Source organism: Molothrus ater, chromosome 13 (genome assembly GCF_012460135.2).
Source record: "Molothrus ater isolate BHLD 08-10-18 breed brown headed cowbird chromosome 13, BPBGC_Mater_1.1, whole genome shotgun sequence".
NCBI lineage: Eukaryota > Metazoa > Chordata > Aves > Passeriformes > Icteridae > Molothrus > Molothrus ater.
In genome coordinates, this window is record NC_050490.2 from 11,298,084 (window position 1) to 11,314,913 (window position 16,830).

Genomic DNA, 16,830 nt, shown 5'->3' on the forward strand with positions numbered 1-16,830 from the left:
CAGCATCCAGGTGCCTGTGGTTCAGTGCAGGAGCAGTTTCATAATACCCTGTGTGTCTATGCCCAGCCTGCACAAAGCCTTATGCTGTTATTGCCTGCTTTTGTAATTCATCTGATCGCTCTATTCAGCCTCTCAAAATTCTGCCCTATTTCTCTCTTCCCTCGCTTCCCTCCCTGCTTTCTTGGCACAATACTGTCAGCAACTCATCTTTCAACCCTAATGAATTAGCCTCAGCGTGTGATTACAGGGTGGCTTTGCCTGTAGCATGTGCTGTGTCTTCACTGACTGTTTCTTTCACCTCCTGCACTGCTATCAGTTTGGCTTGACTCAGGCAACCAGCACAGCCAGCCAGCATTTTAAATAAGAGTCAAGGGGAGCCTTACATTTTGGATAGATTTTGTTTTATTTAGGTCATTCTGCACTCAACAGTGCTCAAATGTGGGGAAAGTGATAATGTGTTCACATCTTTTTAATTCAGTTTTTTCATTTCCATCATGCCTAGCCTTTCTGAGGCAGCTGTAGGAAAAATAACTGGAATATGAGCATATACATGGAGTAATATATAGTATGTGTACATATCCTTTCATATATGTGTTCACTATCTACCTCCTCCGCATAGGTATATGGATGCTTTTCTTGTTAGGAGATCTGGGGAAGAAGCAATAGAATTCTTGGCCAAAGCAAGGGAATGTTATGGTTTCATGTTGTTCATATTTTTGTGACTCAGATAAAAGCTCTGTGTGTTGCAGTTTGACTTGAACAAAGTCAGGAAAAGCTCTTTCAAGCATTCTGTGAAAAGCAGATTTTGTAAGCATGACTGCCAATGACTAGATGCTTTTCAACACATTGTTTTCTTGCAGAGATCAAGCCCAAGCTTCCAGCGAAGTTTTCTGCCCATGGACCTCAGATTGTCAGCATTCACCGGGTTTATATTCAGACACGGCCGGAGAAGCGCATTAATTTTACCATTGGAAGCCGAGCCTACCTACTCCCAAAAACATCTGTGGTCATTAAGTGCCCCGTGAGAAGGTTCCAGAAGTCCCTTATCCGCTGGGAGAAGGATGGACAGCACTTAGAAAACTCCAAAAGGCTTGGCATCACTAAGTCAGGCTCGCTGAAAATCCACTCCCTGGAGGCTGCAGATATTGGTGTGTACCGGTGCATCGCGGGCTCTGCGCACGAGACCTTTGTGCTCAAACTCATCGGGACTGACAACAGGCTCATCGAGCCCCCAGCCCCTCCAAAGCAGCCAGCCAGCCACCCAGATCACAACGAAGCCAACAGCCTCGGGGCCAAATGGCACAAGATGAGCAAAGTGTGGCAAATGTGGAGCAAGAAGAACGAGCTCTACCTGGGTGACAGGCAGGTCAATGATCAGCCGTTCCTGAGGAACCTTGGGAGCTTTGGGAGCAATTCAGCAGAAGAGTTCAGCTCTCGAGAGTTCAGGAACAGGCGCCTGGAGGCTGCAGTGCTCCAGGGTGCCTACAGCATGGACACGGCTCAGTTCGAGGAGCTCATGAGGAACATGAGCCAGCTCATTGAAACTGGAGAAGTCAGCGACGACCTGGCATCCCAGCTCATCTTCCAGTTGATTGCTGAATTATCCAGACATCCACAACCAACTGCTGAAAAATGGAAGGGGGCCCAGGATGAGAAAGTTCCCTCGAAACTCCCAAGCAAATTGCCAAACGAATCCGAACGTTTCAGCACAAAAGCGGTCGATAAGTTAATGTTTGACCAGAAGGTTCCAGTTATTATGAGGCAAAAGGAAATTCCTCAAGTTTCCTTCAACAAAACAGTAACTGTACGAATTGGAAATACAGTTTTTCTGACCAAGAATACTCATGCTGTCAATCTACTGTGTGAAACAGCTGGTATGAGTGAAGTGAAATATACTTGGACAAAAGATGGCGAGACATTAAAAGCCTCTGCAAAGTAAGTAAATAGCTTCTCTTTTACTTTTGAATGACTTACTATGGCGCTGTCGACGGAAAAAATCCACCCTGCTGTGCAATATTAGAACATACTGTTGTAAAAATGAGATAAGCATGGCCACTGGGCCTGCCATCTTTCTAGTAAAGTAATTTATTTTTATTCTTTCAAGTGTCTGTCACGTTGTTTGGCTTTACTGAATCCAAGTGTTTGGCCATTTCCAGGATACTACATAGGACGATTTACTATTTTTATAAGGTGAAGTGTTTTGGATGTCCTGGCAGTATTTTTTGATCTGCTTTAATCATTTCAGCTGTGTCAGAAAAAGAGCAGATTTACCCTCAAATTAGAGAGGCTATTGGATTCATTCAGATACTAAATACAGTGGGAACACATTAAAAACATCTGTCATGGTATAGATGAAAAGAAGTCTTAGCTCTTACTCATTTTAAGAAGGGAAAATATCAATAGTACCCACACCATTCTTCAACACACTATTTAGCTGCATAACTTCAGTTGAAAAAGAAAAATATGAGCTTTTATGGATGTTTTTCAATACTTTAAAATATTTCTGTTGAGGACAGTGAAATTCAGAATAATAAAGAACCTGTATTACAATCGCATTTGAGAGTGACAAATGAGTACAGCAAGCTGTCACAATCAGATATTTGCTCAAGACTGAACAAATACTTCAGTGTTGATAAATTAGAAGCTCACCTGGTAATATCAACATTAACTTTGTGTGTGAGCCTCTTGGAATTATAGCTAGCTCTTGAGTAATGAAAAAACTGGTTCTGAAATGATAAAGATGCTTTTGGATATTTCTCAACATATTTAACTGATTAAATGCACTGCCAAGAAAAATATATTTCTGCAGGGCTATCAATTAAAGCAAAGACACCCAAACTAAACCATTTAAAATTGCAAATGTTTTTGGAATCATGTGGCTCCCACCAGTTAATAAACACCAGTTATGTTTATTTTGTGAAATGTGCATCATTTTCCATTAATTTGTAGCAAGTGATACTTCAATTTTTGTGGACATGATGGTGTCTTGTTTATTCACGAGTATGTTTGCTTCCTAATTTCAGCCCAGATTGATATTTTTGCTCTTAACTCATATATTAAGCAAAGTAGGTTTATTTCCTAATTTTTTTCCTAGTAAGGTTTCCTATATACAAATCTATATATATGTGTGTGGATCCAAAAGTGATGTTAATAGCATTGCATCTGAAAGAGTGTGAGGAGGTAAATGGTTTTTATCTGTCAGGTTTGTAAAAAACGATGAACTCGAGCCATGCATGAAATGGCTTGTTTTGTTGAGATACAAGTGTTTTTAATATTATTTTTGTTAATCTATTATGTAAATGTACTCAGTGGGGGGAAAAAAACAGCTGCAGGTTTTTGGGATGTGCTGAGTGTATGACAAGTCATGTAACTTAGTGCTGAGAGATGTAACAGAGGAGAAAAATTGTTATTTTCAGCCTCTTCCCTAAGCTGTGATCCTCCTCACAGGACAGGCAAGGTACTCAAGACACCTGTGAGGTTTTGGTGGAAGACTTTAGCTTCAATGATGACATTTTAAAAAAGCTCTAACAACCCCAACCTCACTGTAATTTGAAAGTCAGATCAGGCCATAGTTTTGTGACTTCCCCAATCCTGCTGAAAACCAAGCTTGCTCCGGAGAGATCGATTTCTTGCCAAGCCTAATACTTTTAATTGTGGTATTCTGATTTATTCACACTTTTGTGCCCAGGGGATCCTGGTTTGTGGTAGCAAACTCACTGCCCTTCCAAGGGCTGCAAGTGAGCAATCCTCCCTGAGTGTATCCCTGAGTACTCCCCTTCTGCCACCAGAGAGGAGGCAGAGCTGGGACTGCCTGTGCTGCTCTGGGTCTGCAAACTCCTAAAAAGGAGCTTTGCTGCTCTATCTGTAACTATTGCAAGGGCATTCAGCTGGGTTTGTCCCAGGGTAGTAACCCTTGTGTTTCCTTGGTTATTGTGCAGGGTGATCCTGGACACCACTGGAAGAGTGCAGATTCGGAATCCTACTCAGAAGGAGCTTGGTACCTATGGATGCCTGGTTGTTAATGACTTTGGTTTTGACATGGAAACATCACTGCTGTTGCGTGCAGGTAAAACAGTGGCATTCCACAAAACCAGGCTTTTACACACAGACACACACACACACAAACATATAAATATATATGTATATATATATATATATACACACATAGACATATATATGTGTGTATAAATATATGCATATAAACACCCGTGCCCACTGCAATGGGAAATAGTTTCTTTTATTGAAACTCTGCCTGATTTAATAGGCCGCAGTAAGATGGTCTTGCTGCTCTAAAACCACAACAGGTGTGAACTCAGTCCTGCCTGTATCTGTCCCACCTGTCTTTTCTGGCTGCTGCTTTGCAGACTGAATTCTGTTCCAAACATGATGAATTTAAATACAGGATCTATGTTTAGAAGTTAAATAAAGCTTTACTATTCCTTTCATTTCAAAGAGGTGCCTGTCATCTTGTCCTCTGTGTTAAATATGACAAATCTGGAAGCCAGCAGTTTCTCAGCAGTTGTTGGAAGTACAATCGTGGCAAGAATTGGAGCAAATATTTTGATTGAATGTCCAGTGAAAGGTAAGTAAGAGCTGGACTGACATTGCTTGTAATGTTGGGATCAGAAATTTACCTTCTATCTTGGAATAAATTATCAGTGAAGGCTTAAAATCATTGATAATTAATAGTTTTTTATTAGGCATGTCACCTGCACCAGACCTTTCTTTTCTGCCTGTCACTTCAATTTACATACACATTTGTAGGTTCAGGGCTTCCCTAAAAGGGCTTTCTTTCCAAGAAGTGGTCTAGGGCTCCACTGGAGAGCTTAAAGCCCACCAGGGTGAGAGGCTGTCTTGCTGCAATAGCGAGCATGGCCAGCTGACCTGCTCATCAAAGAACTTTCCTTACCCCTGTTGGAGATGCACATCTGTCTAGACTATTGTTAAAACTGAAAATGAAATCTCCAGCTGTAGCCTAATAGAACTTTAAACCTGCTGGTGAAGTAAACTCACCTTTTAGATCCATCAGTCTGCAGCTGCAGTGAGGAAACAAAGGAAAGTGCCGAGCTATGAGAGAATACAGATATTTTCTAGCTCAACATCTGTGGAGGAAGAATAATATCAATCAGAATTAACATGCATTAAGCAGTTCAGTGCTGCATTTTACTTTCTAACCCTTTGCTGGAAAGGTACCTATTTTCTTTTTAATCTTGCCATTGCTATCTGTGAGGTTTAAAGTGTAATATTTCAGTCACAGCAGCAATATTCTGTCAAACATTTAATAAGCTGAGCTCAGCCTTTTGTGAAGATGATGTGTGAAAGTGCAAATAACCACGAAGGTTGCAAGTGAGTGCAAAGAACGACCTCAGAGCAGCCAGTGTGTGCTGCTCACATTTATGTGCTGGGAAATGCATATCAGAGGGTGTTGATACTGAACCAGGGTAGTGATAGAAATATATATATGCAAATAGCTCTGCATACAATAGTGGCGCCAGGCTGACATGTATTAGGACATGTGGCTCTGCTATTCACTGTTATACCAAGGCTAATTCTTTGATGAAGTAATATTTTCCAACTATAGTTTGGCAACTCCTTGTATAACTGACCTACATCTCAAATTCAGCAGAGAGTTCATGTCACACTGTTAATATTAATATTGTTAGGATGGGTAAGCAGTTAGCAATTTAAATATAAATTAATATTTTCACATGGGACTGTAGATTTCCAAATGCTTTAGAATTGTATATATTGGTGAGCCAAACTTTAGTTATGCTGAGACACCAGCGTTGACTTAAAAAATGATTTATCTAATTGCTTTATTTCCTGTCACTGCCAAGGAAGTAAGTATTACTGTTTGTGAATAAAATAGAGCTTGCATGTCTTAAAATGTCACTTAGTCTGGAAGCAGAAAAACTTTTGCAATGATGTAAGCAGAGTTTTCCTGTTCTTCTTTCCTTAATGGAAAGTAATAAACCACTGACTTCAGAAGATTGAATTTAATAGCACCTTATGCTGATACGTTTGTCTGATGGGTGGGACCCAAAAATGTGTCCATTTGCAGTGTAGGAGGATGAGAACTTCACTGTGAATGCTGATAAAAGATGATGTGAATGATCTGACCTGCAAAAGTAATGGTAACAGGGCCCTTGGCTGGATCTGCAGCACCTCTTCCTCGCTGCCCTTCCTCCTGACTGCTCTGCAGAGGATGGGTTTGCTCTGGGAGTTTGACTGAGTGAGACATCACTGGATGAGCCTTTGTGTTCTCCATGTTCTCCATGCCAGGAGTTTATTCAGGATCCTTCCACACAGACATTACTCATGCAGATTTCTCACTGGTGTCACATCTGGTCTTTGGGACTCCTGCTAGCCCCCAGAATAGTTCTCCACAAGAAGAACCATCTAATGAATAAAGTGTCTGGTGTGTGAAGAGTATTAGTGCCATGTCAGTAGTAGAATTATTACTTTTAAATTTCTTGGCTGCTGTGACCTCTGTGGGTTTTTTCTGTAGAATGAATAACCTAAAGTACCTTTTTAGACTTGTTCAATCTGTAGTTTCTTCACAAAGAAATTGACCTGTTGAAGATGTAAACTTTAATATTTTGTGCAGTGTTGGCCTTTGGGGTACAAGTTTTTTTTTTTCAAATTTGGTTCTTTTACCCTTTTGAAAGCCTTTCTCTCACACTCCAAAAGTGATATTGAGATTGAAAAAAGCCCTTTGAATTGCTGAAGACTAATGTGTCCTAGTGAACAGAAGAGCATCAAAGAACAGAATAAGAAAAGTTAGCTGAACTGTACAAACTGATGGTTTCTCTTTCGTTTCTCTTTTTAGTTTATAACAAGACTATTTTTCCACTAATTATAATAAACTCCCTTTTATAGCTCCCACACGAGCATGTGTTAGAAGATATTCATACATTCTGGGTAGATTCATATTCCATTCTTACAGCCAAGACCTTTTCAATCAACACACATGGTATAAATATCAATACTGATTGCTCCAAATTGCTCTTGGATAACATTTATTGTATTTGCAGAAAAAAACGTCTTGTGATTATTGCTAAAATAAACTAAAACTGTCAGACTCCATTTGTTGTAAAAACTTTGAAAGTTCTAAGTCGAAGTAGAGCAGAGGGAAGAGTGGAAATGTGAATAAAATGTGCATTGTCTGCCGCTTGCTGGTGAGAGCAGGGAAGTGACACACACCGAGCTGAGGTTGTTTACACTTCTCTTTGCAGCTCTGAAATATCTTGGCACACAGGCCTTGAAAAGTAGAATCTGCACCTTCATCCAAATTCTGCATTCCTATGAATATATTTTGGCTCTCTAATAATAACATACTGATAAAAAATTGTGAGAAATACACAAAGCATGTTGTATCTTTTTGCACAGAATTTTCAAAAAGGTGGACCAAGTATTTGCTGTCAGTGTTGGAAGTTGAAACAGGTCCAGAAAAATCAAGATTTTGATTTTTCCATCTGTTGCTTCATTTGCTCACAGTATTCCAAATGTAACTGTGATGCTGTTCTTTGTCTTCTATGCTTAACCCCTTTAGAAAACATCAGTGAAGAAATATAGACGTTTAATACATGGGATTTTGGCTCCTCATTTGTTTTAGGGGTTTTTGTATGTTCTAAAAGAATAATAGATTTCAAAAGTTTAAAGGTGTGTGTACAGATGTATTTTATGAGGAAGGAATGACTGAATTTATAATTAGTATAATAGAAGGAAAATCTTTTGTTCTTATGCTTTTTACAGTAAGTGCTTCTTCATTAGAGTTTTTGTTGGGATCAGGCTTAAACAGGAAGGACTGAAGATGTTCAGAAGCTAAATTGTGCTTTGCTTTGTGTCTTGTAACAGTCTGGGGACCTAAAAACTGAATCCCTTTGGATATGACTAAACTGAAGGGTGTGCCTGGGGACCATACCTGGCATTTTGGGCAGTATGGGCTGAGGGTCCAGGCAAGATTGACTGCATAGTCCAAAGCAACCCTCCTCCAAACACACACTGAGGGTCTTTTGGGACATTGGTACCTACCAAGTCTCTGTAAGAACACATTCCTGAGGCCTTCTATTCCTTTCTGAGGCAGATAGAGCCTCAGGGAGGTGGGGGAAATCCATACATTGAAATTGTTTGCAGCACTGATTCTTTTTTTCCTCTCACGGCTTTGCTAATTTGAAAAGAAATTTCCTTTAAATTTCTAGTTCAGGAAGGGTTGAGATGGATTGTGTTAGAGGAAGGTAAAATTTCAAATACTTCCTACTTCAGTCTGCAAAAAGCTGTTGAGAAGTTGCCTAGGCCAAGTTTAACAAATTCTAATTACAAAAAGGAAGAGGTTGCCTCAGTGGTTTGCACCTGATTAAATGACTGAGATGAAGAAGTGGTTGAATTTACAGTGAAGAGAGAGTAGGGTGCCCCAAAGGCTGTTTTGGGATCTTTGATGCTCAACATTTTTATAAAAGTTCTCAGAAGGAATCAGATCAGTCTGTTGACTAAAACTGTGAAGAATAAAGATTTATAAAGGCAAATGTATCTAAAACCCCCTGCAAAGAGTTGCAGCAGGATGATCACACAAGTAACATTTAAAAGCTAGATGAGCTCAAAGGATGTTCAAAGCTGATATTTGCAGAATAAATGTGTACATATAGAACCAATAACATTAAAGGCAGACAAGTGCATGTGGCAGTCAGAGAAGGGTCTGTGCAGTGATGGTTCTCAGCTCCATGGAGCACCAGCATGCCTGCTGGGTGCTGTCCAAACCACAACTAATGGCAGAGGAATGGATGAAATAATAGAAAATATAAATGGGCCATTCTTTGAACCTGTGGTGAATCCTGTTTGCAACTTGCTGACCTCATCTCAAAAATGATATAGTAGAGCTGGAAGAGGTAGAGAGAAGAGCAGTAGAGGAAACAGGCATGAGCTAAAGGCTGCTTCTGGAGGGTATTTTGAGGAAGGGTTGTTCAATAAGTGACATGATTTTTGTGCTCTGCCTACACATCCCAGGTGCCCATTGTTGGACAGAAAATGCAGAGTAAAGTGGACTTCAAGTCTAACTAAGGACAGCAATTCTTGTGTAGTGCTTTGATTTCTGATAAAATCATATTTTTGAAGTCCATGTGTATGTATCTATTTTATGATGACAAACATCTGATGATCAAGTGTGATCCTAGTGATGCAGCACTGTTATTCAGTGAAGTGAAGGTACAATTATATAATTACACCAGCTGGGTAAACCAGTCTCTGCTAACAGTGCTGAATTGTGGAAGGCCCTAATGCACACCAACTGAGTCTTTGTTGGGGGTTCACTGCACAATTCACTCTAGCAGTCATTAGTAGCTAAATACAGTTGCCTTACTTAAAATGCCTGATTTTGAAAAATATTAGCCTTAAACTCCTACAGCTGGAAAAAAGATTAAGTTTTCTTTGACAGCCAGAGAGCTAAACAGAACCTGACAGAGCCATGGCAAGAGTGGGGTGGGAAGGGGTCTTGCTTTGGGAACCTGTCTAAGGAGGTCACCAGATGTTGGTAAGAATACCTAAATCCTGCCAGATGCTGCTGCCACCTAGGAAGAGGGGGGTGCTGCAAGGCTGGTAGGAAGCAGGAGAGGCTTTGTAAGGTTGCCAGAGAAGGGGCAGAGTCAGAGGGCAGGCTGGGGATAACACTGAGTGCCAAAATGTCCCATGCTGGGTTATTCCTGGTGAAGCTGGCAAGATTCATCCAGGTAATTTCAGTAGCAGCAGGTTTAGGCTTTTTAGGGTTCACTAGAAGTTGATTGCCCAAGTATAACTCAGATGAATCTAAAGGCAGTTTGAGAATTCTGCTGGAGGAAATAGAAAGGTGTAGCAGAGGAAGCAATTGCTGTGTAGGTTATGCTCAGTGCACTGGAGGTGTTAGGGTGTGTAGGGTAAATAAAATCAGGTGGCATTCATTGTGTGGGTATAGCTGACCCAGAATTGATTCCTCTGAAAGGCAGACATGCAAATTTAGCCACTGAAATAAGGTAAAGTTCTAGTGAAGTGCAGTAAAATGCGCTTTGTGCCAGCACAGTTCTGCCTTGCTCTTGAATGGGAAACTCAGAATACTTTATGAGATCCTACGTAGCTGGGGGAGGAATTTCTGAAGACATATCCAGTGTTTTAGAGCAGGTAGTTAGTAGGCCAAAGTTTTTATGGTGTGTAATATTTCACAGGGCTTTCAAGGTTGGAGGAAATTTGTTTTTGAACACTGAATATTTTAAGGGCACCCTATAGTGCAGATTCCTTTTTTTCTCTTTTTTTAAACACGTGTTTTGCAGTCCCATCCGGAGCTAGAGTTTTTTTCCATAACATTTGCTGTCCCAGGGCCACTCATGGTGGAAAATGACTTTTTTCATGGAACATTGAGTATTGTAGAGCTGCTCCAGTGCTAGTGGAAAATAACCTATGTTTGAGGTCAGAAAAATAGATTAAACTAATTTTAAAGTTTTATAGCCACTTGGGTCTATAGAAGAACTTTTTAAGAGGATTTAGATCCGTTGTAAGAGTAAGATTTGCATTTTCAAGGTTTTTTGAAAACTAAGAAGGCCTGAGTTCAGGAATGCATCTTTGTTCATGAAGGACAATTACAGCCATCCTGAATTTTAAGTATGTGTTTAATTGCATTCCCTGATAGGGATGGATTTAGTCTCATTCCTAAATTATTTCCTGACTTGGAGCTGTAGGATATAATTGTTGGACTGTGCTACTCTCTGGATCCAGTGACTGATCTCCCATTTGAACCCCTGGGATCTTGCCTGCACTCAGGGAGTCTGAGCCTTTGGCACTTTGGGGGAGTTGAGTCTTTGGGCTCATCCTCAGCTGCATCTGCATGGAGATGGGGTAGGAAGGAAACAAAGGTGGCTACAGGCCATCTCTTCCATCTTCCTCCTTCCCCTTGTCATATTCTCTGGGGGTCAAACCAGGAATTATTCAGTTTGTAACTCTTCTTGCTGCAATTCTGTAATAAACAAATTCTCTCCTGAAGAGAGTGTGGAAGTTATTTTAGTTTATTCAAAGTCCCTGTGTAAATCAATCTTTAAGTAAGCAAGAGTCAAGCATCTGCAGTAAAATTCAACCTTGTGCACAGGACAAAATCCTCCATGAATTCCTACAAATATGTCCTAAAGCTTAGGAGTAATTTCAGCTCCTTTAAGGGAAGGAAAAAATAAAAAGCAACAACTTGGTTTTGGCTTATTTTTGTTTAGTTTCGTTTCTCCTTGTATGAGAAAACTGCTTAAAACTCTTAGGTTTGTATTTACATGAGTTCTAAAGGGTAAAACTGAGGGTTTAGGCCTTAACTACTTGCCTAGGGAAAAAAAAATGAACTTTTTCTTGGTTTTGATGGTGTGCTTGAACTCTGTCCTGCAGTTTCTGTGTAGGAAAATTGGTGCTTTTCACAGTGCAACTGGAAGAGCCTTGTCACAAGAGGAATGTGGGAATTGTGTACTTTGCCTGCTCTTTCCCAGGAGCTCTTAGCTGAGACTCAGCTCAGTGTGCAGAGCTGCATATCAGTAGGGAAGGGAAATCTTATCTCAGGAGCAGTAAATATGGAGTCTAATTTCTAAAGAAAAAGCACTGAAAATCTGCACAGTGGAAGGTGTTGCACCTGAAATGTGCTAATGCTGACTGCATGCTGGGGTTGTGATGGGTTATGAGATGGAGTTTTATGCAAGGTACTCCTAAGCAAAAAATTAAATGCACACCTGAAGCTGGTTTTCCTAAGTGTCCTCTAGCAGTAGGAGTTTCTCCTGATCGGAATTCCAGAAATGAAAATATAAACAAGAACTCTGTCTCTCATGAGATGTACAGCAGAAAAGGATTTTTCACTGGCCAAAGGAACGTACACTTTATCAAGTGAAGCTGTCCAGAAGGGCTTGAAATGCTTGTACTGCTTTGCCCAAGAATGTGAAGGAGCTGGACTGTAGGGATGTCTTTTTCTCCAGCTTTATTTCTTTAATCTGCTTCTAGGGTGTATTAGGAGATATCAGCCTTTTTTCTGAGTGGTTTCTCCACTGTGTCTCTCTGGATGCCCAACTCTGAAAGCATTTTATCACAGTCTTGGGTTCTCCTGAAAGGCAGGGTGAGAGGCCCTGATTTCTGGCATAGAGCTGTGTCCTGGCTGCAGAGTCTTCTTCTCTTCTCCTCTCTTCATGCTCTACTCCAGTCTGTAATAGGTCCCTGAATTCTCTAAAAGAAGCTTCTTTTTTCCCTTAGCTTAGGACTCAGTCTGAAAATTTTCCTTAATTCTGTTAATGGCAACCTAACCAAAAGCCAGTGAAGAGGTCAGAGAAGGAGCTTGATTACAAATACCAGTTTTTCTTAAGCACACAGTCCAATATTTCCCAGTCTCACTCTCAGACAGTGAATTGGTCTCTGTGTAATACAGAGGTGGGAAAAGAAATGGAACCATGAAATGCAAAATCTTGAAGGGTCCTCAAAATGCTTGTGAAGAGGCCAACTCAGAGGGGCTCAGCACACAGTTCACATAACAATAATTAACTCCTAGATAAAATCTTACTCCTTGATAGTTTTGGGTAAAATGCAGTGCAGGGGTGTTGTGATTATCCCCACTGCTGCTTTGAGCTCAAACATCTCCCCTCAATGGGAGCACCCCAAGAGTGTCCGTGTAGCATCAGCTGCTGGAGAACAGCAGTGTGCACAGCTTTTAGTGTGATCTGTTTAACTGCTTGTTTTCCATGGATTCCCCCTCCCACACTCTTTATCTCTCACTGCCAGCACCCCTAGGATGGCCTGGGTGGATTCCTGGTGCATGACAGCTGGGCTGGCTGCTGGCCTCTGGTGCAGGGCTCTGTCTGCACTTCTCCTCAGACCTACAATTTATGTTTGTGTGCTCACGTTATTCACTTGAGTAATGGCCTGATTTACTTGTGTGTGTGGTATTACTCACTTGTTTTCCCTAAAGAGAAACAAATACAGCTCTTTGGAGAAAGAAAGAGGAATCATTTGCTATAACTTGAGTTTAAGGTGTGTGACAGATACCCAGTTTTGAACTTAAAATGAGTGGCAAAGCTATTCTGCAGATGTCTTGTGCACACTGAACTCCAGTTCGCATTTTTAAAGGCTCGACATGTCTCTCTCTGAATGAGGCACACGTAGAAGAATAGAGACATGGCGATTTTTCTGGGACAGCTCTAGGTTATAAAGCGTTTGGAAGAAAAATATTTGACTTTAGTTAAATCCTGGGAATGAGCTACACTCCTGAATGCTGTCATGAGAGCAGAGGGAGGACTATCATGAGGTGATATTGCACTGATGTTTGATAGAGGCTCAGGTTAAAAGTTTAAATTTGAACCATTCCAAGCGTTTTTGTGTTTTGTGGAATTTGAGTTTAAACCTTTTTACTACAGTCCCATCTCAGCTGTGCTGCTTCTGGCTTCTTTTTGGCTCTGATTGGCCTGCTGGGCTTTGGTGCCAGTGAGGGTAGTCTGCCTGCAAACCTCTAGGTCTGAGAGCAAAACAGCTCAGATCCTCACACCACCTCCTCAGCCCATCTGCAGAGTAAGTATATGCCTGAATGGCTGTGGAAATAACACCGTAAAGGAAAAATGTCTGAGAATTACACACTTTAGCCAGAAATCTGGGTAAAATGGAAAAAAGACCCTTAAACCAAGACCTCATCCTAATTCCAGATGGATTTTTCAAAGTGGCATAAAGCTTCTTCTAGAAACTTGAAAAACAACTTGGTTTTCGGACCGCCGTGCACTCTGCAGATCTTGTTTCAATCAGCTTTATTCAGTAAAACACAGTTCTACACGAGTTTAAAAGCATGGAACAACTGCTAAATTGTCTAGAATAAAATCTGTGATTACCCAGAGAGTGTTTCTCTCCACTGCCTTTCTAGACAAAATGGCGGGGGGAGCTTTTTCCTTCAGTGAAATAGCAGGTTCCAAAAAATATGTCTGGTTCCTATTACAGCAAAGGAAAAACTTGAGGTGTGCATTGGAAGTGCTAAGCCAGTGATTGAAATGTTAAAGTTGTTCCTAAAGGCCATTCCACATCATGAAGACATCATCTGTAAAGTAATACTGCACAATGATCTGTGAGGAGAGGAGCCTGAATTAGCATTCAGGATGGCTGCAGCTTCCAAATGTCCCACATTGGGGTCAGCTCCTGCAGCAGAACCTAGCTGAGGAGCCTTCAGTGAGCACTGACCCATTTATTTAGTGAAGAAAAGGGTTCAGGTGAGAGATTTTTTCCATCTGTGACTTGTCCCATCCCCACACTTTTGTGCACGTCTGTGGCTGCTCCATGTGCCACATGTGCCAACTTGCCCTGTGGCTTCCCCAGGATTTTGGAACTTGGAAAGAGCATTTCTGCTCGAGCAGCTCAACCAGAGCACATCAATGAGGTGTCTGATTTGCCAACTTGCAAAATCTCTTTTTAAAGGCAAGTGTTTGAGGAAAATAAAACAGTCTTGCCACTGGTAGTGTGCCAGTGGAAAAATAATTTCAATAAAAATTAGTATTCCAAGTAATTTACTGATTAAAATTGAAAATGACAAGTTATCTGCAAGAGCTGAGGCTCTCAGAGTTCAAGCACTATAGCAGCAATGATGGCAGACCTTCAGCTTCTGTACCACTGTAATGAGATTGCTTAATAAGAGAACCCCTCTTTTCATTATTAATAGCTCTTTCTGTTCCCTTCACCCTCTGTCATTACAAGCTGTTCAGATCACATCTGCAATTTGGAGAACTTGTCACAACTATTTTGGCATGAATTGGCCACATGTATTTTCTAATCCAGTTTTTTCTTCAAGACAAATATTGTTACCCCAATTTTTTTTCCTAATTTTTGATAAAAAATTCAATCTTCCTTCTTCCCTTATGCCCTTCCTTCCTTGTGGGAGGCAGGCTGAATGAGAAGGTACTGTGCAGATCTTTCCATCAGCTGGTCCTAGCTGGGTTTAGTGGTGTCACATCTTTCAGTGAGGAATGTGAGCACATTGCTTTTGTAGGACTGGGAGCAGTCTGTAAAGCTGTCTTTGAGCTGGGCTTGCAGAATTTAACCTCTGAGCTTTATTTTGAGTGGGATGCTGAATTATTGATAGGGCTCACAACTGAGATGTTTTCTTGTGAGTGTGAAAACTGCTTGTTTCACTGCAATGTTGTTGCTTAGGTTTTCACACTCTGTGAAATGACAAAGGAGCTCAGGATTCTTGAATGCTATGGTAGCAGTTAGCAACACAAACTTTATGGCTTATCTCTCACAATAAATGTTTTAATTCTTTTCATTTTAAAGGTGTTCCCAAACCAAATATAACATGGCTGAAGAAGAAGAATGTTTTACAAATCAATTCTTCCTTGGTTTTGAATGGCTCTTTATTTCTGAGCAATGTTTCCTACCGAGATGCAGGAACGTACACCTGCAGAGCAACCAATGCTCTTGGAAAAGCTGAGGCTGCATCTGTTCTCCACATAACTGGTAAGTGCTAAATGAGAATTCCTTACTGATAACAAAAGTCAGCCAATTTATAATCAAAGTTCAACCATAAAATAGTTGGGACATATTTAACATTTTATTGGAAATTTAAACTTTTTGATTGCATCTGATTCCCTTGGATGTGTTCTCTATTTTGTGTTTCCTGTAATGTGGATCTATGTACAGATGGTTTGACTTGTGACTTCAAGGTCGTTCATCTTCTTGCTTCTAGATGACAAATAATCAGCCCTAAAACCACCTGACACATTAGGAACTAAATCCACTGTCATGTTACAGTGAGCCCAATGCTTCTAACTAGAGACACAGGGCAGGCTTGAGTATTTAGAAAATCTTCAGGGAAACACATGAAAATGAAAGCAAAGGCTGTTTTTGGGGTTTGGTGTTCATTTTTTTTAATTATAGAGGCTAATAAAATGTAGGGGAGTGAAAAAGAAAAATATCTAATTATGAGCCCTGAACTCCTAGAACAGACAATGTAAAGAAAAAACTCCATGTAGATACCTCTATTGTAAGTAGGTTAATAATATAATTCTGTATAATGCAATCATGCCTTGCAAGTCACTGCAGTCATTGGATCATTTGGCTCTAGAGATGAGCTGTCCCATCCCTTTGCTGTGCAAAGTGCAGCTCAGCTCCCCAGGACCAGTCCTGCTACAAAGATCCCTTTCTTGGGCACAGACCCGGGGCAGGTTGTGGATGTTTGGGTCTGTTGGCTGAAGAGGATGTCCTAGAGACAGAATAGGAGCCTCTGTGAGAGGGTGAGTGCAGACTGAAGCTGCCTTCCTGCTTTCAGTTTTCCTGGAGTACATCAAAACTTCAGATGTTCCAGAGAGGAATATTATTATAATGACGTGACTGGAGTATTGCTCACAAGAGTCTAAATTCTGTTTCAATTCCTGGTCATGTGACATTTGTTTAAATAAATCTAGGGTGGATAGAGAGGGCCAAATTCTGCAAGTTTTTGGCTGTGCAAGACTGCAGTGAAATGGGAGGACTTTTGCTGTCAGGACTTACAGATTGCAGTGGCTCAGTGCTGTGTGAAACATGCCATCAGATTTTTGGCTTGGCTACAGGACTTGCTTGCCTGATCAGGGCCAGTCCAGCAGTAGCACAGAGTCTGTGCAGCCTTTCCAATAAAACTCCCTAAGGGCTGACAAGGCAACCAGTCCTTTTGCCTGTGGAACTGGCCTCAGTGTGGTTTTGTAGAGACTTTTTTTGTCCTAGGTGTTTACAGACAGGCAGGAGGCTTTGCACAGAAATCACACACTGAGGAAAAATGTTGAGCCAATGTAAAATGACCCAGAGAATTTAGAATATAGCAAAAGATTTAAACCCTTCTGGAAGGAGAGACAT

At 40.8% G+C, this 16,830-nt stretch overlaps 1 protein-coding gene across 1 annotated transcript in view; it reads left to right on the top strand.

The window, feature by feature from the left end:
* Positions 1-16,830, top strand: part of ADAMTSL3 (ADAMTS like 3) — a 170,000-nt gene that overhangs the window by 142,541 nt on the left and 10,629 nt on the right. The window contains exons 21-24 of the mRNA XM_036389748.2: positions 861-1,935; positions 3,939-4,066; positions 4,454-4,582; positions 15,277-15,459. Coding sequence (XP_036245641.2) covers positions 861-1,935; positions 3,939-4,066; positions 4,454-4,582; positions 15,277-15,459 — 1,515 coding nt within the window. The remainder of the gene's footprint in view (positions 1-860; positions 1,936-3,938; positions 4,067-4,453; positions 4,583-15,276; positions 15,460-16,830) is intronic.